Raw genomic sequence first — 20,842 nt, forward strand, 5'->3', positions numbered from 1 at the left:
ATGGTCTGAAGTTTCAAAAACAGCAATTGTAGCTGGCAAATCTGGGATTTTTGGAGAGTCTGGTGTTTTCAGGGAAGAGTACTCTGCACTGTAGCTTTTGAAAAACAGAACTTTTGGAAAAGGCTTCCAAATGATTGTCACAAATGGTGAGTGATTGATAAAGTTCAGGCCTGTGATTTTTGATGAAGACTTCCTTGAGCACTGAGAAGTTCTAAGACCACCTCCTTCACTTCAAGTGTGTCCAATGAAAGCTTTGAAAGCAAATCCACTGATCTGTGTAATAGCTTGGCAAGGCAAATGTCAATATTATATAAGCAATAAAAATCTTTCTGTGTGTTTGATCTATGTAGATTTTTGAGCCGCTTCATACGACTTGTTGCTTGTTCATTGTGGAGTCAAATCTTAACGTCTGGTGACAATTAATGCTCTGGATTGAGTGATAAGAAGCCACATAGAAAAAAGACAGTAGGAGTAATGAAATGCACCTGGTTTTCTTACAGTGCTGATTTGCAAGTTTTTTCTTTCTTTGTCTGTTGGCTTAATTAATTAACAGAATTGTTCCTGGGAGATGTCGACAGAAAACAGCCAACTCTGCCCACTCAGTCTGCGATGTCATGGAAGTGGTTTTGTGATACTTTATCCCTTCACTTCTTGGACAGGAAAGCAGAAGTTTGCTGTAGGTGTCTGCTGAATATAATCTGCTGTTAATTTTCAATTTTATTTGTTGTCCTGTTTCTTTCATTAGGCTAGGACAGTTGAGAGCTTTATGAAAGTTTATTGCCTGTAGCACACATGACTAGTGTGGGTGGCCAAGGTCAGAGCCTCAGATGCCTTGTTCTCTCTATCAACACCTTTTCTGCAGCGCTGGATGAAGTTTTTCTCTGGAGCTGCGCTGTGCAAAGCTATGAAACAACCCACTCCTAGGGGAAATTACTTTATTTCACAAGATGGTTCAGGTTCATCACTGATATTCTTTTGCTGCCAGGTCCCTCGTCCCTCTGCAGTTTTCCTGGGTTACAAGCACACTGACAGTACTTTGCCCTGGGGATGGTGGACCTTTATGCTTTGTTCTGTCTTCGGCTTTGGCCTTTTGGGATACCACACGGGCTGCCTTGAAGGATGGAGCGTTTCGTTTTACACAGGTCGTTGTTCATTGACATATTAGGGTTTTGTTTAAATCTCTTTGCCTTCTAACTACGTTCCCTGTGTTAAAAATCCAGGAAATTGTTGATATTTCAATTTTGCTGCAGGCTGCCAGTGAGTAGGACCTAACCTCAATTTCCTTGCCACTACTTAAACATTCCTGTAGCAAACGCAAACTTGGTTCTGCAAAAGTAAGCCAAGCTAACATCAGAAAAGCAATTTTATACTAGTCAATTAAAAGAAAAGACGTGATTGTAGATGTTCAGTTTCAGATCAGCAGTAATAAAGTAAAAGAAAATTATTGTGTATGTTATCTGATTTCATTTCTCGTGTATCCAATATATTTGGCTTTAAAACTGTAGTCCAGAGGCTGTGCATCCGATTTACTTTGAAGAAAAATCTATTCATATCAGAACAGCTATGCTTGTGATGAGTTTGAAAAACAGTGTTCCCTCATGAAACAATAGGAAGTTTTGTATCCAAAGAAGTAAAAAATAGATTGTGTTAAAAAAAAGAAAATGCAGAAAAAGAGAATAAGGAACGGTTTAGATTAATGCAGGTTTGTTTGGGACACATGCTGGAGATAATGTTTCTTGGGGGAACAAATTGTAAAACAATGAGCATGGTTGATAATTACTTGCATATCCTGAATTTAAATGAAATCAGTGATTGCTCTTAGAAATGTCACTTTGGGATAAATGACTGTACTCCAAGACATACAATTTTAGAAGCAGTGTTTTTGGAGTAATTTAGCAGGTAAAATGCTATTTTTCAGTATTTGTTGAAAGTTAAAATATTTATGAGGTTTATACTGCCACTAGTGTACAAAGAGTAAACTTTATCCTCCTTTTAGTTAACATTTGTGTTTTTTAAGGTATAACCATTTTTTTACTTTTACTGTGAAACTGTTAAATACCAACCACTGGGATTGCATTACTCTTTTATGCTTGGGACTGTATTAACAACCAAATAACTCATTACAGTACTATTCTTATGAGAAAAGTGCAAAGGTGTATATCCAGGGTGAATCAGATCACAAATTCAAGTCCTAAAATGACCTTGTAGTATGCATTCTTTCCTGTAGTTTTATTGCATAGGTAAAACTTGAAATATGAAACACAGTTTTTTTCCTTTGTATTATCCTTAATCAGCTAATTAGTCACAGACCTCTTCAGAAAAGATCTTCAGGAAATACTTAAATCTATGCCTTGTTAATTGCTGAAAATGTGTACTTAGGTGGAGTTACTTAGAAAATTGTCTTCCTTCAGACTTCATCTAGTTTCTCTAGCAAATCATGGTATTTAGTTTAAATACCCAGCGAACTTTTAAAAGTAATTCTGAAAGGGAAAATGGCCAAATGTTTACAACTGTCTTTGAGGTAGTGTATCCCACTAAATGGTTGGAGCTCTTTTCTTAGGAGGAATCACCTGTGGAGGGCTGTTTTGCTCCCAGATGGCTGCCAGATATTTACTCCTACTGTGTGTCTGTGTCATGTCCCAGCTTGGATTGAATCATGTAGACCATGTTGCAGATTCTTGAAAATCTAAAGCAAATATCAGCATGAAATGCAAGCAGTGGACCCTTCAATTGCACCGATACCTCTCTGTCTTTCCAGAAGAAAGATCTAAGTGCCGGGGCTCACTTTCCTGTGTTTACAGCAATGGAACTACAAGATTAGTGATTTAAACCAGATTGCCTTTAATACAGAATTTCAGATACTCAGAGTAACAGGAAGATACTCACATTGCTCAATAAGAAGGAAGGTTTTTATGACAGAAACATCCCATTTCTTACACTGTGCCATACTGTCTAGATGTCTATGGATTTGACATTGCCTCTTCATGGCTGAGCAGTAAGATACGGCATTAACTGTGTCTGTTGAGCTTGGTGTTAGACCTACTGACCTGTAATATGTTATGGAAGTGTAGATTTTGGGAAAAGAGCATTATGCTGGGAAGCAATGTTGTTGAGCATTCTGTTATCTTTTAATAGGTAAATTTATAAGGTGTGTATGTGTGTTTATGTATGTGTATACATATATATATATATATTATTTTGTAATATGTGCCCTAGTAGTCAGACCTGTGGAGTTCTTGGGTATGTGTCCTTCTTGCTAAGTGCTTTTAGGTTGTTAACACTGAGATTACAGCCCTGACACTAGTTGAGTATTTCTGTGTTTATTTTTGCAAACAGCTTTCAAACGGAGCTCTTTAAAAAACAAACAAACCAAACCAACTAAACAAACAAAAAACACTCACAAAAGCTATCAATTTCCCCCCTTCTTTTGTCCTTTCACTCATCTTAATTTGTATATTCTGTAATTTAAAGCATGCATATTCTGTTTTAAGTTTTTAGATTAATGAAATCATTACGCTGGTGGATTTGCATATATGTGCATATATAGAAGAAATACATAGATGTTAGAGGGAAAAAATATTCCTGTGAATATGAATTCGAAAGGATGTTAGATTTTCTTGTCTTTGGCTTATCCTCAGTATAGCCTCAAAATGTCTTCCCACAAAAGATGAATTTGACAGAATAACACTCTTGAGAATTGACAGAGATCATAGTAATATGCTATTTTTGAATGCAAAAAATCTGCAGATTTAAAGATAGGTATATTTTGAAAGGGATACAGTTCCCATGACTGTAAAGTAGTCCATTGATGCCCAAGTTTATAATATATTTTAGTCCTAATGCTTTTTGTTTGGCAAAATTTCTTGTTAATATCATCCCCAGGCAATGTGCAGATGATAAGAATAATTTATATTATGAGTGAATGTGTTGACATGTGACTGTACTAGAGGTGAATATCACTTTCTCGGTACCCAAGGCCAGCATGTGCTTGGCACATCTGGATCTTCATGCCAGACAATAGAATATCTCTGCCAGAATAGAATATCACTTCCAGCAGTAGCCAGTAGTAAAAGCAGTTATCCAAGGTGCTTCTAAGGAAACTTCTCTTACGTATGTTTTATTTCGAAATAGTCCGATGAGGCAGGTAGCCTTGTTATTTCCGTTTTACATTAGGAGACGTTAAGAGTTTCTGTAATTCAAGTGCTCCCCGATCGAATTGCTCTGCAGTCAGCACATACCCGAGGCATGAGCAAGGGCAGGAAAGAAGCAGCTGGCTGGGGAGGGATCATGTAGACCAGCGGCTTAAGTTTCACTTACTTGGCATAGAGTAGTTTCTCTGTCGCAATTGCATGCCTGTGTCGGATAGTGTGAATTCCTACCCGCTGAAAAATGACAAGGTCCTGTAGTGAGTTGCCGGGCTCGCAGTCCCGTCTCTGACACGCGGTCTGACAGAGTCGTGCAGATACTTGTGGCTGCGTAGGAAGAAAACTGTTAACAGATCTGTGCAGTAGGTAAAGGTGAAGAATATCAGAATAATGACACAACTTGCGCTACATGGATCTTCATACAAGCTGTTGTTATGAAGTTCCAGTTTCAGAAGAAAGCTCTTATTTATGATCCTTGAGACATACGCTGTGATTAATTGTTACATCCAGGGTCTAGCATGGACCAGAAATGTGTGAATGGGGAAAAGGCTGAGGAACTGTTTGGAACGTCCTGGACATGTGCAGACATTCCAGAGATTAATTTCCTTCATGTCATTGCAACCATATGTATTTTTATGGGGTTTTTTTAGTGTTTAAAGATGAGAAAATAACTTTTAATTGTTATTTATGAAGCACCATATGGCTCTCTCTAATTTTGGCTTCTCATGGACTGAGGAAAATGAAATTAATTGGAAATCACACTCAGAAATCTATTACTAAGTTAATAGAGCTAACAACTTTCCAGTGTCCTCATACAGAGTATTTTTTAGCAGTGTATAGTAACAAGCAACTCCTTATAAATCCATAAAGAAAACCAAGGGGCAGAGACACCAAGACAAGAAGAGAAGCTGCAAACATTGGTTCAGTGCATCATCCTGAGTAGCAGTTCAGCTAACAAGCTGCTGGTTAAAATTAAGGATGCAACGTGTATTTTGACACCTGCTTTACATTGTGATCTAAATCATTAATACTTTTGCTAGGTTCATGAATTAAAGGCTTGTCTGAGGGGATGAAAGGCTTTTGTCCCATTTTTTGCTTCCATCTTCTTTCATAATGCTTAAGCAAGTAGAAGCTTGTTTGGTTTACCCAACAAAGTTGTTGCAAGATTGTCTCTCTTGTGGCCCATGTTCAATGAGTAGCAGTAAAAATTTAAACCTTGAGGTTTTTTCTCTCTTGACCGCTCCTAATATGCAGTGAGTCTTCAGAGCTGAGTCTGTAAAGTTTGCATTATCTTCCTTCCACCAAACAATCAAAATTGAAGACTTCTAATACAAGGGTGTTAAAAAGAAGAAATCGCCAAGATGACAGACTGTCAGAATTACCAAGCTATGAAAAGCACAGTGGTACTTTTTTCCTTATCTGTAACATTCCCTAAATTGCCTTTCTCTAATGTTTTTGACAAGTGTCTGCAGATGGTGTGATATTAAAGAAAATATCACAGAACAAAAAAGAAATCTAGAAAAAAAGTATCTAAAGGAAGTTATTTTTCTTAAAAGGCTAATTAGCATTGGCAGGGATGTTTTCTGAATGGTTTTGCATTGAAAGTCTTGGCTTACCGTGTGCATGTAAAGGAATTGTATAAGTTGGTTAACTTTCTGGGGCTGCAGAAAGAACATCATCCAGGTAATAAAGATTTGATGCTTCATCTTCTAAACAATTTTTTTTTTTGCTTTGAATCTAAATTCCCCAGTGTATCATGGATCAGTGAGATATTCTTTTTATGAAACAATTAAGTCTGAAAAAATGAATTAAATATTGACAGACTCTTATAATGGGTCTCTGCTTAACCTTTTTCTAATATTAGATTATTTTGGCAATTGCTTCTATTCCACATATGTGATGAATAAACAAAAATCTGAGAGGGATGCTAGTATATCCTTTCTCTGTTAGTTGTGCTTAGTATATCACTGGTATTATCTGACATTAAGTTACAAACAGTCATGCTTACCATGGATGAAACTTCATCTGCCTGCAGTAGTTAATATTTACCGGTTGCCAGGGGGCTAAATTATTTCCTACTTTTTTACTGGTTAATGCAGTAGGGTTTTTTATGAAGTAAAAACCAATACCAGTAATCCTTACAAGGATTTTAGGCAAACTATGCAGGAAAATATATTCAGAAATAAATATTATTATGGTTTCAGTGTTTCTATATTTTAAGCAGATACTTTTGTATTCCATTGTCTTTTGTCATCTCTAAACCTTTATGTGATGAGCTTTCTCTGTCTGTTTCAAACTTGAACAACTCTGTTTTCTAGATCCAGACTTCTGGAAATTAATGAGCTTTTGCCTACAAGTCTCCAATTAGTTGACCTCCACTTGACAGGAGTGAAACATCAGAACCAGTTCAGGTAGTTTTCTTCTTGGATTTTCTTTTCACTCTGGGTGAAATTCATTGCTACTCCAGATGGCCAGAGTCATAGCTGTTCATCACTTTAGTCCCACTTACATCTGCAAAATAACTTCAATGTTACATAGCCTTGTGCAAGCCCAGTGCCCGGCATCTCTGTTACTAGATTTAACTAGATTTTCCTTCTGGATTTTGCACCTGCTATCAGATGTCTGTGAGAAGCCATGCTGGAAAAAGGTAATTGCTTTAAAATGAGGTAGGGTTTATTTTCATTGTGGAGTCTGATGTTTTCTTCTTCAAACAGAAAATACCTCAGTAAATGAGACTACATTTGAGTGGTAAATACTGTGGTCTTAAATATCCTCTTTTAAGTATGTAATTCCTCTCCATAAGTAGTTCTTTTTAATGTGCAGTAGGAAGGTGGCGGTGGGTTTTTTGTTGGTGATTATTCGTGGGAGTTGGTTGGTTTGCTTGTTTGTTTGGGGGAGGTTGGAGATTTTTAGATTGTTTTTGGCAGGGGGTGGGGGGTAGCAAATCAGTGTCGAGGGCACATGTAGAATAGCAGCTCCAAAGTAATCCTTTCCAACTCTCTGTTGTTAGCACTACTAAGGCAGACGTAGATTCTTCTATGTGATCATTTTCCCATCCAGGTGTTTCCCAGATAATGACCAGTTTAGCATGATTTTCTTCAGAGGCTCAATAAATTATTTGGCAATACAGTGAAACCTTTGTACTTATTTCCGCCACATAAGCTGGATAATGAATCGGACTACTGGAGGACTTTGGCTACTACTGGACTTGATTCAGATCAAAACACCTGCCAGATTTCCTGTTCTTTTGTGTGTTTGTAATTTTGAGGTGGATTAATTTTATTCATGGTCTGAATAGCAAAATGTGTGGTATTGAATGCAGCCCTACACAATGACACAAAAACTAAGGGATATAAGGCTAAGAGAGAGAGCAGAACTGTTTAATAGTAACTGTCTCTGAGAAGGAAGCGTTGATTTTGCTAAAAATGAAAATTTTCAGGTCAGAGCGGTTCAGTATTTTCATTGCTTTGGGTAAAAATGCAAACTGTAGCAGAGCTATAGGTTTGGAGCGTCATTAAGAAATTCTTCATGAAATATGTCAAAACCCCACTCAGGGGAATATTTATGCATGCACTCAAATGCCAAGCTGGTATTAGCGTTTGCTTAAAATCAAGCGATAACTACCTGTTTAATGAAAGCATCAGTATTGTGTCACCGTAAATTATCATAAAGAAGAGGAATGACCATTGCTGGGGTGATGTCAAGCACCGTGGAAGTGGGGAGGTCCCGAAGGCTGGGCAGTGCGTGCACGTGTCAAGCTGTCAGGTCAGTTTGTCCTGGTATTTCTGGGGCAGTAAGAGATACTAAAACCCTTTGAAGGGACTTTGTCCTGCCCGATTATTGGCAAACCTGCAGAAATTGGATCTAAAGCTGCTCTACCTTCAGATGCTTCCCTTTGGCCCTGGCCCGTTTCTCGTTCTATTGAAGGCTGTTGGTTGTGTGCCCAGCAGCCACTGTGGGATGTGCTCCAAATTTCTTCTACCTTTTCCCTCTGTTTTAATGCTTATTTTTTAAGGATCTTTCTGGGCATAGCTGGCGTTCACACAAAGACCGTGCTCAGCAAATGACTAATTATTAAGTTGGTACTCGAACAGGGTTTACCTGACACGTGTGTTACATCCTGAATTTGTTAAACCTGAAGTAGTGGTGGTAGCATTACAGTGTCTATACCCTGCATATTTAATTGGTTTTTACCATGTGAATTCTCTTGTTACTTGCTTCAATTTCTTGTTTTGTGCTCCATGTTTGAAAGTATCTTCTGCTACAACAACTCTTTTACGCCTAAAAGTGAATTATGAAAAAACTGACATATGTTGCCCATTTTTTATACTTTCTACGCTCTGTACAATTTTTTCAAAATCATCTCTGCAGTTCAATAATGGATAAAAGAATTAGTCGGAGAAGACTTTTTGCCTTTTGTGCCTTACACGTAATCACGAAGAATGAAATTTTGAAAGCGTTCCAGGAAAACAGGTGTGTGTATTGTTGCAGCTAGGGCTGAGAACAGTGTTTGTTCTTAATGACTGCTTGACTTCAACACTACAGATTGCATAAAACCTGTTCCCTGAATTGCGTTAAAACAAACGGTGTTATGGTATTCAATCAAGAATTTAGGACTCAGACGAACTGCTTGAGTCTGCTAACTTTAAAATATGTTTTATTAAAAAAACAAAGGCAAAAAAACCCAACCGTATTTCCAACCGTATTTGCAAGGAAAACTTGAAATCCCTTTAAAAGGTAAAGATACAAACAAAGCTGACAGTTTATTCATTTCACTAAAAGTTGTTTGGGTTGTTTTTTTTTGTAGTCTAGGGAAAAGGGAAGGGTGGAAAGAAATTATTTGCAAAACCTCTGGTAAAATGTCAATTATTTAAATGATACTTGTTTAAGAAAGCAAGTCTTGTAATGTATCTATGTGTTTTATAAGGACAACAGGTACCTTCCAAGTCTACTAAACAACGTGATTTTGCATGCCCAAATTTATCAGTGTGTAATAGATTATCCTGGGAAGCTTCCTGGGTGGTGTCAGGTCATAGGGATTGTAACTAATACACAAGGAAAAGTATTATTTGCTTGCTATTACAGTCTCTTAAAGTGAATTCATGAGGAGAAAAATAATAATAACTGGGAATATTATAAAGAACATTACAAAGTGTAAAAGTTGCAAGAGTGAAACCGGAGGTTTTAGTGATGGAAGAACACTGTAGCAGTTTGCGGGAGTTTTCCTGTTTTGTTCAGCACTTCCTCTGCAGGCTGGCGCAGGATACCAGGTTGGCATTGCAGGTTACAGAAAGTGGCTGCCTCTGTTTTACCTGTGGAACGGACATTGCCGAGGGCTGGCAGGAAAAGCTGGCGCTCGCTTGTCAGTAGATTTCAGTGCTCTTCCACCCAATGAAGAACTTGCTCCCCTCCCTGCTGAGTGTTCAAACCATGTCTCTTCTTGCGTTTGCAAGCAAACGTGACAAACATTAGTTTTTCTAAACCCTGTATTTATTACAGAGGAAATCTATGTAAAAAATAATGAGAACGTAGGTTGAAAAGAAAAACTGTTAGAGGCTGGAAAATATCAGAAATAAGATATCCCGTGGAGTTTTAAACAAGCACATACAATGAATAATTTTAATGTGAGAACTACTTTTTTTATTCTTGCCTTAATGTGCATATTTTTCAATGTGTTATCGTGGTGCTGCTGGATCCAATGAGGCTCAGTTTGCTGTTTAAGTAATTTATCAGGTTTAAGTTAAATGTAGGACATGTGAATACTTGATTACTTTTATTCTGAGAAGGTTTGAGTGCAATATTAAGAATGAGCTTTAGCTAAGTTGATTTTACCTAGCTTTAAAATTTTTATCACCGGTGGAGTGTATAGTAATGGTTATGAAGGCAATTAATAACACTAGTGACAGAATCAAGAGACTGACTAATTTATCATTATAGATTTTAATGAGGCTTATAATCTAGCAATAAATATACAATATATTCAAAAGTATGGAGTTATAAAAAGGATGATTTATTTAACTTTAATTCTAAACCAGTCTGAAAACCAAAGGTTGTAGAAACTAGACATGTAAGAATATAATTCTTTTCACACAGAATCCCAGAATGTCAGGGGTTGGAAGGGGCCTGGAAAGCTCATCCAGTGCAATCCCCCCATGGAGCAGGAACACCCAGCTGAGGTTCCACAGGAAGGTGTCCAGGCGGGTTTGAATGTCTGCAGAGAAGGAGACTCCACAACCTCCCTGGGCAGCCTGGGCCAGGCTCTGCCACCCTCACCAGGAAGAAGTTTCTTCTCAAATTCTCAAACCTCTTGTGTTCCAGCTTAAACCCATTACCCCTTGTCCTGTCATTGGTTGTCACTGAGAAGAGCCTGGCTCCATCCTCCTGACACTCACCCTTTGTATATCTGTAAACATGAATGAGGTCACCCCTCAGTCTCCTCTTCTCCAGCTCCAGAGCCCCAGCTCCCTCAGCCTTTCCTCACACGGGAGATGCTCCACTCACTTCAGTGTCTTTGTTGCCTATGCTGGACTCTCTCCAGCAATTCGCTGTTACAGAGCACAAGAATGAAAAGAGCAGAGAGAAGGAAGTTTAAATTAAAATTAAAGGGGGAAGAAATCCATTGTTTAACTTCATTCTAAACACTTTTAAGCACACTGATAGTTTTGTAGATGTGGGAGGTGTTTTCTTGTGGACAGCTGCTTTTTCCCGTCTCGATCTGTGTCTGTGGCAGAGCGTGGGAGCTCCCAGCCGCTGCACCCCAGAGCACTCAGGAGATGGGGAGCAGTGGAAGCAGTAGCAATGTTTGCTCCTTGGGAAAAGCTGTCACAGATTTCAGAGCAAGTTTGTGTAAAGAGACCCAAATGTGCAAAGTTATTGCAGCGACTTGAAGATTAAGTGTTTGATTTGGGAATTAGGCTTTCTTACAATGTTTTATTATTGTATTATGTTTATTATGGTCTTCCTTATAGCTTTAATTCTTCTCCTTTCTTCTGCTGAAGTAAGTATACCAGAGTGTAAAAAGTAATAAGCACCTGAAGGGATCTTGCCTGAGCAGTATAATAGGATGGCTGAAATTTGGAAATTCATTATAACCAGTCTTTCCCAAAGGGAAGCTAGAAACTCGGGTGGTAGTGGTAGCATTAAAAATCGAGAGAAGAAAGCAACAACAATAGAACGGGACAGGTGAAACCCCCAAAGGTTGGTTTCCTTACTGTTGGGTCAACTAGAGGTAGGTAGAAAACAAAACCAAACCACATCAACAGAAAGACAAACTTGACCCTTTCAGGACTTGTAAGGGGAAGCCAGTGCTTTGGAAGAAAAGCTCTGAGCTGCAGATACACAGTTTGGGTGAGGTTATCTAGAACCCTTGCAGGACACTTGAGAACTTCCACTTTTGCATCAACACTGAGGAAACGGGAGTAGCAATGGTGTGTAGGCGTTCTGGGTTTTGCTGATGTCTTTGTAGTGCTTGTGCTGTCCAAAATGAAGTGTAATTGCTATCAGAAAATGTCTGTAATATTTAACAACATCACTAGATTGGCCTCTGCCTCTTTGTAAAGGTGGAGAGTTTGAAACTGATTGCAGGTTCATGTGCCCCATCTTGCTCTTTCAGGACTGTGGGAAGGGGGATTTGCTCAAAGAGTTCTGCTCATCAAGCACCGCTTAATGACTTTAGGCAAAGAGGGGTGACTAGCAAAGTTCTTGAAATTAATTAATATCTGCCTAACCACACTGGGCTGGGGTCCTCCCGTGCATGCTGAAGGATGGAGAAGTCTCATTAACGCCTGCTGCCGTTGTGGAAACAGCTCTCGTGTTTATAAACTCAGTGTTTATGCTCACGTTTGGGTCAGTAAGGAGACAGTGCTTCTGTAAGACATCGATTTGGCATGTCCTCAATTTGTCTTCCTTGCATGGCTCCCATGACACTGAGTTACTTCCATCTTTTTTGCAATTTCCAGTGACGTTTTGCTGCTGCTGCAGGAGTTACGGTGCTGCCGGGGTTTGGAGTCGGCCCTTCTCCTGTGCTCAGTTACCCAGCACTGGGCTACAAAGACACTCATGTAATACTGAATTGGGTTCTGCATTTTTGAAAGAGGTGCAGTTGCCCAATTAATTTTCACAGAGCCCCTGGAGATAGAAAAGCCAAACTGCTGGAAGTCACATGGAATGTGATGAGGATTTCATGCAAGACCTCCTCTCTTTCAGTCCCGTACTCTAATTCTGTAGCGTGGGATGCCTTGCAAAGTGCTTCTGAGTACTCTGATAGAACATCTTTTGTTCATAAACAGGCAATAGAGAGGCCTATTACCGTGCAGTCTTACATTGTCCTTTACAGTAGTTTATTTTTGATAAGCTACAGAACATTTAAAAGTAATTGTTAACACGCCTAATTTGCAAGCACACAGTTGTATCAATAATAATGGAAAGTTGTTCACAGGTAATAAATTAGCATACCATATAACTAGCAGAACTGTGGTTCTCAGTATATTGTTTCTTGATCAAGAATTCAGTAGTTAAATATACACAGCAGTGGGCTGAGAACAAGCTGTTCATTTTTGCTGCAAGCAGTAACAGTGGACTAGAGTAATCATAGCTCCCAAAAGCAGGACTGATTTTATTGATTTTAAATAGGCTTTCATTATAGAACTGAGCCTATTCCAATTGCAAGGAATATCACTGCCTTTTGTATTCGTAGTGCTGACTGAAGGGAAGGAGATGTATTGTTGAATGCAATGTAGAGGGTGCTTGTCCCTCAGTGTTATATCCTGTCCTACTGAAACACCTGAATTCATTTAGAAGAAAAGTACTTGAGGCTTTTTTTCATTGTGGTTAGATTTAAATTTTTTTTATTTGTATTTTTTTTAGAAATGTGGTGAGACTCAAGTACAGTTGTGAAATTTTCGACTCTGAGGACTTTTTAGAGAAGTAAAGGTCTTGCTTACTTATTAGCATCTGACTTGGGAACAAACTGTTTTTTGCTCAGTTTTTTAAAGGACTCTTTGGAAGTGTCCATGTCTCGCTTTTTCTGTAGATGAATGTGAAAAAACCCAAATGTAAGATGCAGTGCATGAACTGTAAAGTCTGAGATATTAATGTATTCAAGTTATAATTAGTTAAGAACACATACTGTTACCAGAAACGCGTCATTAGTCTGTACGGAGCAGTTTGCAGCTACTTGCTGCTAAATTAGTGACACTTAAAAGCAGTCTTTTTTTGTGTTGTTTTGGATGCTAAAGAGAATTTTAGGTCTGTGTCAAAAGATCTATGCATGCTTAAGAAGAAGTCTGTTTTGTTGTTTGGGTTTCTTTGTTTTTTGTTTTTTGTTTTTTTTTTAAGTTTAGGGAAAGGTTTGTCGGTCAATAATAAACAGAAGTTAATTGAAGTCTTAATGACCCAATGCAGTGCTGTTGAAAGTGGTGTACTGTACTTCATGGTGGTGTAAAGCCATGTTGCTTGTCCTAGGTTCTTTTCAAATCCAGTATTTATAGCTACACAATCCTGCTTAAACATTTTCCCAGTGTTACTACAGCAGTTTGGAAGGGTGCTAATGGAAATTATTACAGCTTGTTGTTTTAATGTGTTTAATGCTGACTTTGCATACTGGTTTTTCTAGATTATTTATTTATTTTTCTTAGAGCCTACATGTGACAGTGAATTACTTCATACATACCAGCTAAAACCACATTTTTCTTCCAGGGTAGTATTTTATAACGTAATTTGGTAATTCAGGCAGGAGTTAGCATAAAAACTTCGTGTGAGCATTTCTGGAAATCAACTATTTAAATAAAATGATGTTAAGTAGTCAATCAACTTGGTAAGTACTGAATAATCAAGCTCAGTTACTGCAAAATAAGATCTGGTTGGTTTACTTCATTTTACAGAGCTTGGGCAAATAACTGTTGAATTAATTTGCTTCCTATTGGTTTCCCCCAGGGCAAGCGGAACCTGCTGCACTGTGCTCTGCTCAGCTGCTCTATTGATTAGTTCTTCGGGTCTAATCTGTACATGGTTATGCTTACTTTCTAGTATATTTGTTAATGTCTTTGATAGTTGTTTTCCCTGAAGTTATTGTATTGCCTTGATAGTCCTCTGGTGGATTATAAAAATGTACACATTAATTCCTTTCTCCAACTTCGTTTGTTGTAGTCAGCTGAAGATTATCAGCACTCGAGTAGCGTGCTGGTTAGGAGTGAGGGTAATGATCACTCGCATAATCAATATCATGTATCACTGACAATCAAAACTCACATTGTCGGCATGTTTGGCACCTAAACCGGATCTAATTAAATGCTTGTAACATCTATTAACAATACTGTATTGGAGTCTTTCTCACAGCAGCTATTGTGATTTTAGAGTTGTCTGCTGCAGGTTGGAAAGTGATTTATAGTTTTAATTCATCTTAATAATTTGTGTGGTTAGGAAACACTTGATACAAAACTTTTTGTTCCATTTAAATTTCCTTGTTATCTGCCTTTCAGTGGCATGAATAATAGGGAGCCCAGAACATGAGTATGTATTTTCGAGGAGGGTGCTTTAAAGGTTCAGAATGATGTGTGTCAAATGTTGCTGAATGGATAAATATGCGGAGGAGCCTTGAGAAGCTTGGAAATCTAACATCTCTTAGTACAGTACTAGCAATAGCTACATTGAAAATGTATTTCTGTCTTAATAAAGGAAATAGAGTATTTATTTCATAATATTTATTCTATCCTAAGATGCAACTTTTTTTCTGTTTAATGAAATTTGCTATACTGGAATTTTAAAATTATGCTGTGTTAGAGCTGGTCTACGCCAAAAATTGCCACACCTCCAAATTTACACTTAATCCTTTGTAAAATATTTGTATCTAATACAAACCTAGAAAACCTGTATTTGTTTGAATGTATCCTTTTCCTCTGTGCCACTTACACAGTAAATCTGCCATCTTAATAATATATTCTTTATTTTCTTACATACTTTCCTAGAATATTTTGATTCAATGTGTGACCTAATCCAAACATCACTGGAATCAGAGATTTACAGAGACTTTAGAGGGACTTGACTCAATCACAAAAGGGTAACAGTGATAGCCTTTTCTAGGTACCTAAAGATATGTTAATATTAGGATCTCAGACTTTGTAATATACTTGGCAATATGATGATAAATGCGCAAAGTGACAGTATTCAGTATTAATAAACATCTTACAGGTGTCTGGCAGGTCTTTAGGGTTCAAGAAGCTACTCTTTGGAGCTGCAGAGATTAGGAGTGATGGTTTTGTTTGTTGTTTTATTTCTTTTCTCTTTTCTCCCTTGTTTTACTCCATACGTGTGTCAGGATTGCTTCTGGTTGGAACGCGGGCCTGGGTGCAATTACTTTTATCACTGGCTTGCTTCCCCTTCTTGTTACCAAGATACTGTTGCACTCGCATTGCCAAAGATTCAAGTGATGCCTCACCAACAGATGAAGGTGTTTTCAGAGCTACTGCTGTTGCTCTGCACTCACCTGCCCTTTGGAGATGGGGATTTCTTCTTCTAAGACCACAGCCATAGCTTTGCTTACACATGTGCAGAGCAAGAAATGGGATTTATTTTCCTTGATGACCATTTGTTTGTTGTGCATTCAGGACAAACTGTGATCTGATGAACGTTTTAAAAACTGTGCTAGTGTAAGCCATCAAACTGTATGCTGGTTATATGGTTTGTTGTGCAGGCTGTGTAGCTGTAATAGCATGGTTTTGATCTAAATAATGACATATTTATCCAGCTAATAAGTAGCATATATTTATCTTTTAACTTCCTTGAATAATTATTTTTTGCAAGGTTGCTTTATAAAAATGCTGAATTGATTCTTGTTTTACTGCTCACTAGTTATGAACAACTTCTCGTTGTTGTTTTCTTACCTGGAAATTATTTTTAAACGTACACTAACAAGCTTGAAAAATGACCCATGATAGAATAAAAATGTGTTTTTCTTATACAGAGGCGAAGGAAATTGTTCTGAAGGCACAGATTCTGGCTGGAGGGAGAGGAAAAGGTGTTTTCAATAGTGGATTGAAAGGAGGAGTTCATCTAACGAAAGAGTAAGTCTTTAAAATTGAAGAAGCATAAATTGCTTCTGTTGTAATATTTAACTGTTTAAAATAGCTATGTGACTGTTTCTTTTAATGTCTTTCAGTAAACTAACCCTTTTCTTTTGTTTGTAGCCCTAAGATTGTTGAACAGCTTGCTAAACAGATGATTGGGTACAATCTGTCAACAAAGCAAACTCCAAAGGATGGTGTGACAGTTAAAAAGGTAAGAGTTTTATCTCTTGAAAGTTGAGGTATGTGTTCAACTGTGATTTGCGTTAATATGCTGGGGCGTATGAGCAGATTTAGTTTTTTCTTTCCTTTTCCAGTGCCTGATTGGTTGCATCTAGTTGGTGAAAGCAAACAAGTTACTTTCTCTTTCTTTGTGTGTGTGTATTTTGTTTATCGATTTTAGCATTCCTAGTGGTAGAAAAATTAATTCAGTTTTGCTACCGGTATTTAAGGGAATCCTTTGTCATAACTTCATCCGTTATCAAATAAACACTAAATGCTAGCAGAACTGTATATAGCATTAACTTACATGCTTATTGATGTTCTGTTTAGAGACGTTATTTACACGTGATTACCTATACTAATAATATTATCTATATCTCAATTCATCATCAGCTTTGGGCAGCTGTTATTATAGTGATAGAGGTGTATTAGAAGGGGGTGGTCAGTAGGTCAGAGAGGTTCTCCTGCCCCTCTACTCTGCCCTGGGGAGACCACACCTGGAATATTGTGTCCAGTTGTGGCCCCTCAGTTCCAGAAGGACAGGGAACTGCTGGAGAGAGTCCAGTGTAGGGCAACGAAGATGCTGAAGGGAGTGGAGCATCTCCCATGTGAGGAAAGGCTGAGGGAGCTGGGGCTCTTTAGTTTGGAGGAGACTGAGGGGTGACCTTGTTAATGTTTACAAATGTACAAAGGGTGAGTGTCAGGAGGATGGAGCCAGGCTCTTCTCGATGGCAACCAACGGTAGGAAAAGGGGTAATGGGTTTAAGCTGGAACGCAAGAGGTTCCACTTAAACTTGGGAAGAAACTTCTTCATGGTGAGGGTGTCAGAGCCTGGCCCAGGCTGCCCAGGGAGGTTGTGGAGTCTCCTTCTCTGCAGACATTCAAACCCGCCTGGACACCTTCCTGTGGAACCTCAGCTGGGTGTTCCTGCTCCATGGGGGGATTGCACTGGATGAGCTTTCCAGGTCCCTTCCAATCCCTAGCATTCTATGATTCTATGACTTTTCATGAGAATTATCTCATTTAAAAACAAAAAAAAACCACCTAACAAAAACAAAACAAGGCAAAAAAACCCACCACAAAACAGAAACAAAACAAACAAAAAGTCTAAAGGTAGATTCTTCCGAACTTGTTGCAGATACAGAGTTAAATGTGGTCACAATAGCAGTTCAGCTAATATGCAGTAATTCATTTACCTATGATGGTGCATGCTCCAAGATGCCAAGATTCCCTTCAACATAAATTTATTGCTCGGTATTGGCCTAAATAAAAGAAGCACAGAAAGCCCTTCAACAAGATTCTTCACCTTAGAATTTCCTGACTTACAGAGTTTTACTATCTCCTATAAGTATTTTTAATCTCTTGCCTTTTTTTACTGAGCAAGGATCTGCATACAGGTACATAGGCAAGAACCACGCTGTATTTGATGCCAGGAGATAATTTGGCATGAGCTGAGAACCGCAGTTCACTTTTAATATCTTGTGAACGGCTTGGTATATCAGCACAGAAGGGGAACACCTGTCTGGAAAGACACTGTGTAATGAGGGCTGGAGTAAGGTGCTCAGGCAGCTCTTCTCTGGGGGAGCAAGGAGAGCAGATTACTATCACTCCTCATAGTTGCTGTTGAAAATAAATGCTAGATATTAAAAAGAAGGAGCGATATTACCGTTAAAGCATGTCTATCAGAGATCATGATAGTACTAAGGATATAGAGAAGGATACGCATTTCCCATATTAAGGCACTCTGCTTTGAGAAATTTGGATTGTAAAAGCAGCTTTCTTTTATAAACTCCTTGGTTTTATTATTTTGCCCTACTTTGAGTATATCAATACAGGAAATTTTATGCTTTTGTGTGAGTGCAAGTCTGGTAATTCATTTACAAATTAAGTTCTGAGAAAGAAACTTCTAATTTTCTTTGAAATGGATAGAAATTAAAGAAAGATATTGGTGTTGCAGTTTTTTTGAAAGTGATTATTCAAAGGATTTTTATTAAGATGAATTTTGTCCATGTGTAGAACAGCTATAGAAGATTTTACCTTCTAATTGCTTTCCTCCCCATCCACACGTTGCCCGGATGCATTAGCAGCGGTCAAGAGTAAGCAGCTAGGGTGTGTGTGAAATTAAGGTGAAGTCTGCTCTGCTGAGCTTAAGATATTTACTTTGTTAGTACAAGAAAGTATGTAGCCTTGATAGACTGTGTATTTTTCCTTTGCTGTAGAGTTACACGGCAACTTTTCAGGACACAGCTTGCAAGTATTTCAATACTGATGCATGATAAACCAGTGTGATGCTTTTTGCTGGGAGAAGCTGATCATCTATTGTCATAGACATCCATTCTGATTATAAAGTTTACTTTTAAAAGCCCTAGGCCAATATATATCTTCATCACACACATATGTAATAAGGTAATAGTATGTTTTATAGTTTTGGTTTTGAGATCTTACTTCTTGGTAATTTGTGACAAGAGCATACACCCTGTTTTAAATTAATTGTATAACAGTTTGAACAATGGTATGCTAATGACTTTCCCATTGCTTGTTAGATAGTGAAGAAAGACCGTTTAAAATTGTGGATCTAGGTCATCAAAAGACCATATCCCAGAAAAATTAATGTCTTTTAAAAGCACTTATCTTTACCAAGTTTAACTCACTCTAGCATGTTCAAAGTAGTTAAAGGAGTAGAGGCGTTCAGGTTTGTACTACCAGGAATACAATGTCAAAACTGAAATCTTAATCAAGGAGCAAACTACAGTAATGCAATTAAAAGTTTGGCTATGTCTAAGATGTGATTTAATGCGGCAGGTAGGTAGTGCTCAGAAAATACCAGACAGACTCTTCAAGCTTGCGAAGAGCAGTGGGGAAGTCGAGAATTGATTGCTGACATTTGTGTTCTGTTTCAAGGCATATAGTCTCTCTGTACTTATATGTAATAAGAACACATGAGTGTACATGGACTCAAAGAAAATTGCAGTTCACAAAGAAAAGAAAGAAAAGGCGTGCTTTTAGGTTCTGTGGTTTTTAAACTTTTTGGTGTTCTGGAAAGTTTGAATGAACTCAGGTTTCTTAAAAAAATAAGCAATAAATATTTTTGAGAAGTAGAATAGTTATTAAGTCACTTCCTATGAGGAAAACAATGAACTACTGTCAAATTGGGGAGTGGAAGTCATGTACCTTTTACACATATTTATAAGGAAGGATAAAAGAAATTTTCTACAATTAAAATAATTATGGAGCAGAAATTGAGTTTTCAGTTTTCTTTCTCAGCTTGTGCACCTGCTACGGAATTTAAAGCATGTTTGTGCTTCTTTAGATTGATGTTTCTTAAATGAATAGCAGTCTCCTCAGTTCCCTCGTAACTTGGAAGTTATTTTGTATGTTTACATAAAATCCTCTTGTGACAGCTTGGAATTTGGAAAGCCTGGTTGTCTGAGAAGTCAGTCTTCTCTTATCATGACAAGCTCAGAGTTTGCTACCTGTGTTTTCTCTCCAAGCAATAACAGAATTAACATTTTGAATATTTGATTCGGTATAAAAGAGCTGTTATAGTTAGCCTCATGAAATTCGATGTGTTACTTGAACTTTTAGGTAATAATAATTTTTTAAGAAGGAAAGCTTGAAGTTATCAGGAAGTTTTAAAGAAAACTGCTTCTCCCCTCCCCCCGGGCCCCGAACGTTTTAAATAGAAACCTGATGCGGTAAACAGATAATGATGCTTTGCATTCTTTATCACAAGCAAAACAGACAGAATATGAGAAAAGTCAACAGTCTGTAGAATCAGTTTCAATACTCTTAACTGTTCATTAATGTGTTTGCATTAGTTTTGTCAGGTGAGTGGCAAGTAGACTTTAACAAATAATATTTAAAGACCTTGAACACCAGTTTCCCTGGCTTTGCTCTGCATCAAACAGGGAGGATGGTGGAGGAAAGTAACTGGTTTTTATTAGGAGAAATGAGAGATGTTGCACAGTCTGATGATTTTTACTCTACAGCAAGTCTGCCTACTATGGCATAGATAGACTCTCAATAGTTTTGTGAATTAAGACAGAGGAGTATTTGGCAATGTTGATATATTTAATTTAGCAATAAGTGAGGACAGTCGCTGGGGTCAGAAGCAGCAGTTGAAAAGATAGCTGATTTAATAATGTAAGTTCCACCTGCTGTGCTTGCAAATGTGTTCCTCCAGACTTTTTGAGTAGATTCCCAACCTATGTCTGGCCCTGATCCTGGGAACTCTGGAAAATGGCTGAACAACTCAGACAAGATCCAGTAGGATGAGCTGGTTTTATTTAACCTGTGTCTAAAGTAGTTGACTCACGTTTTTCAGATAGATCGATGCAGGATATGTAAGAAGGTGAAAACATGCGTGCAGGGTAAAAGACTAATAGTAGCAAATCAGGATGATTTTCAGTCTTTCCT

The 20,842-nt window shown here is 38.0% G+C and overlaps 1 protein-coding gene across 2 annotated transcripts in view; it reads left to right on the forward strand.

Annotated features, from left to right (window-relative positions):
• Positions 1-20,842, forward strand: part of SUCLG2 (succinate-CoA ligase GDP-forming subunit beta) — a 126,590-nt gene that overhangs the window by 38,687 nt on the left and 67,061 nt on the right. For both annotated transcript variants that reach the window (XM_065845505.2, XM_071813250.1), the window contains 2 exons: positions 16,105-16,204; positions 16,328-16,418. In XM_065845505.2, coding sequence (XP_065701577.1) covers positions 16,105-16,204; positions 16,328-16,418 — 191 coding nt within the window. The remainder of the gene's footprint in view (positions 1-16,104; positions 16,205-16,327; positions 16,419-20,842) is intronic.

The sequence above is a fragment of the Patagioenas fasciata genome, chromosome 10 (assembly GCF_037038585.1).
Source record: "Patagioenas fasciata isolate bPatFas1 chromosome 10, bPatFas1.hap1, whole genome shotgun sequence".
In the NCBI taxonomy this organism is placed as follows: domain Eukaryota; kingdom Metazoa; phylum Chordata; class Aves; order Columbiformes; family Columbidae; genus Patagioenas; species Patagioenas fasciata.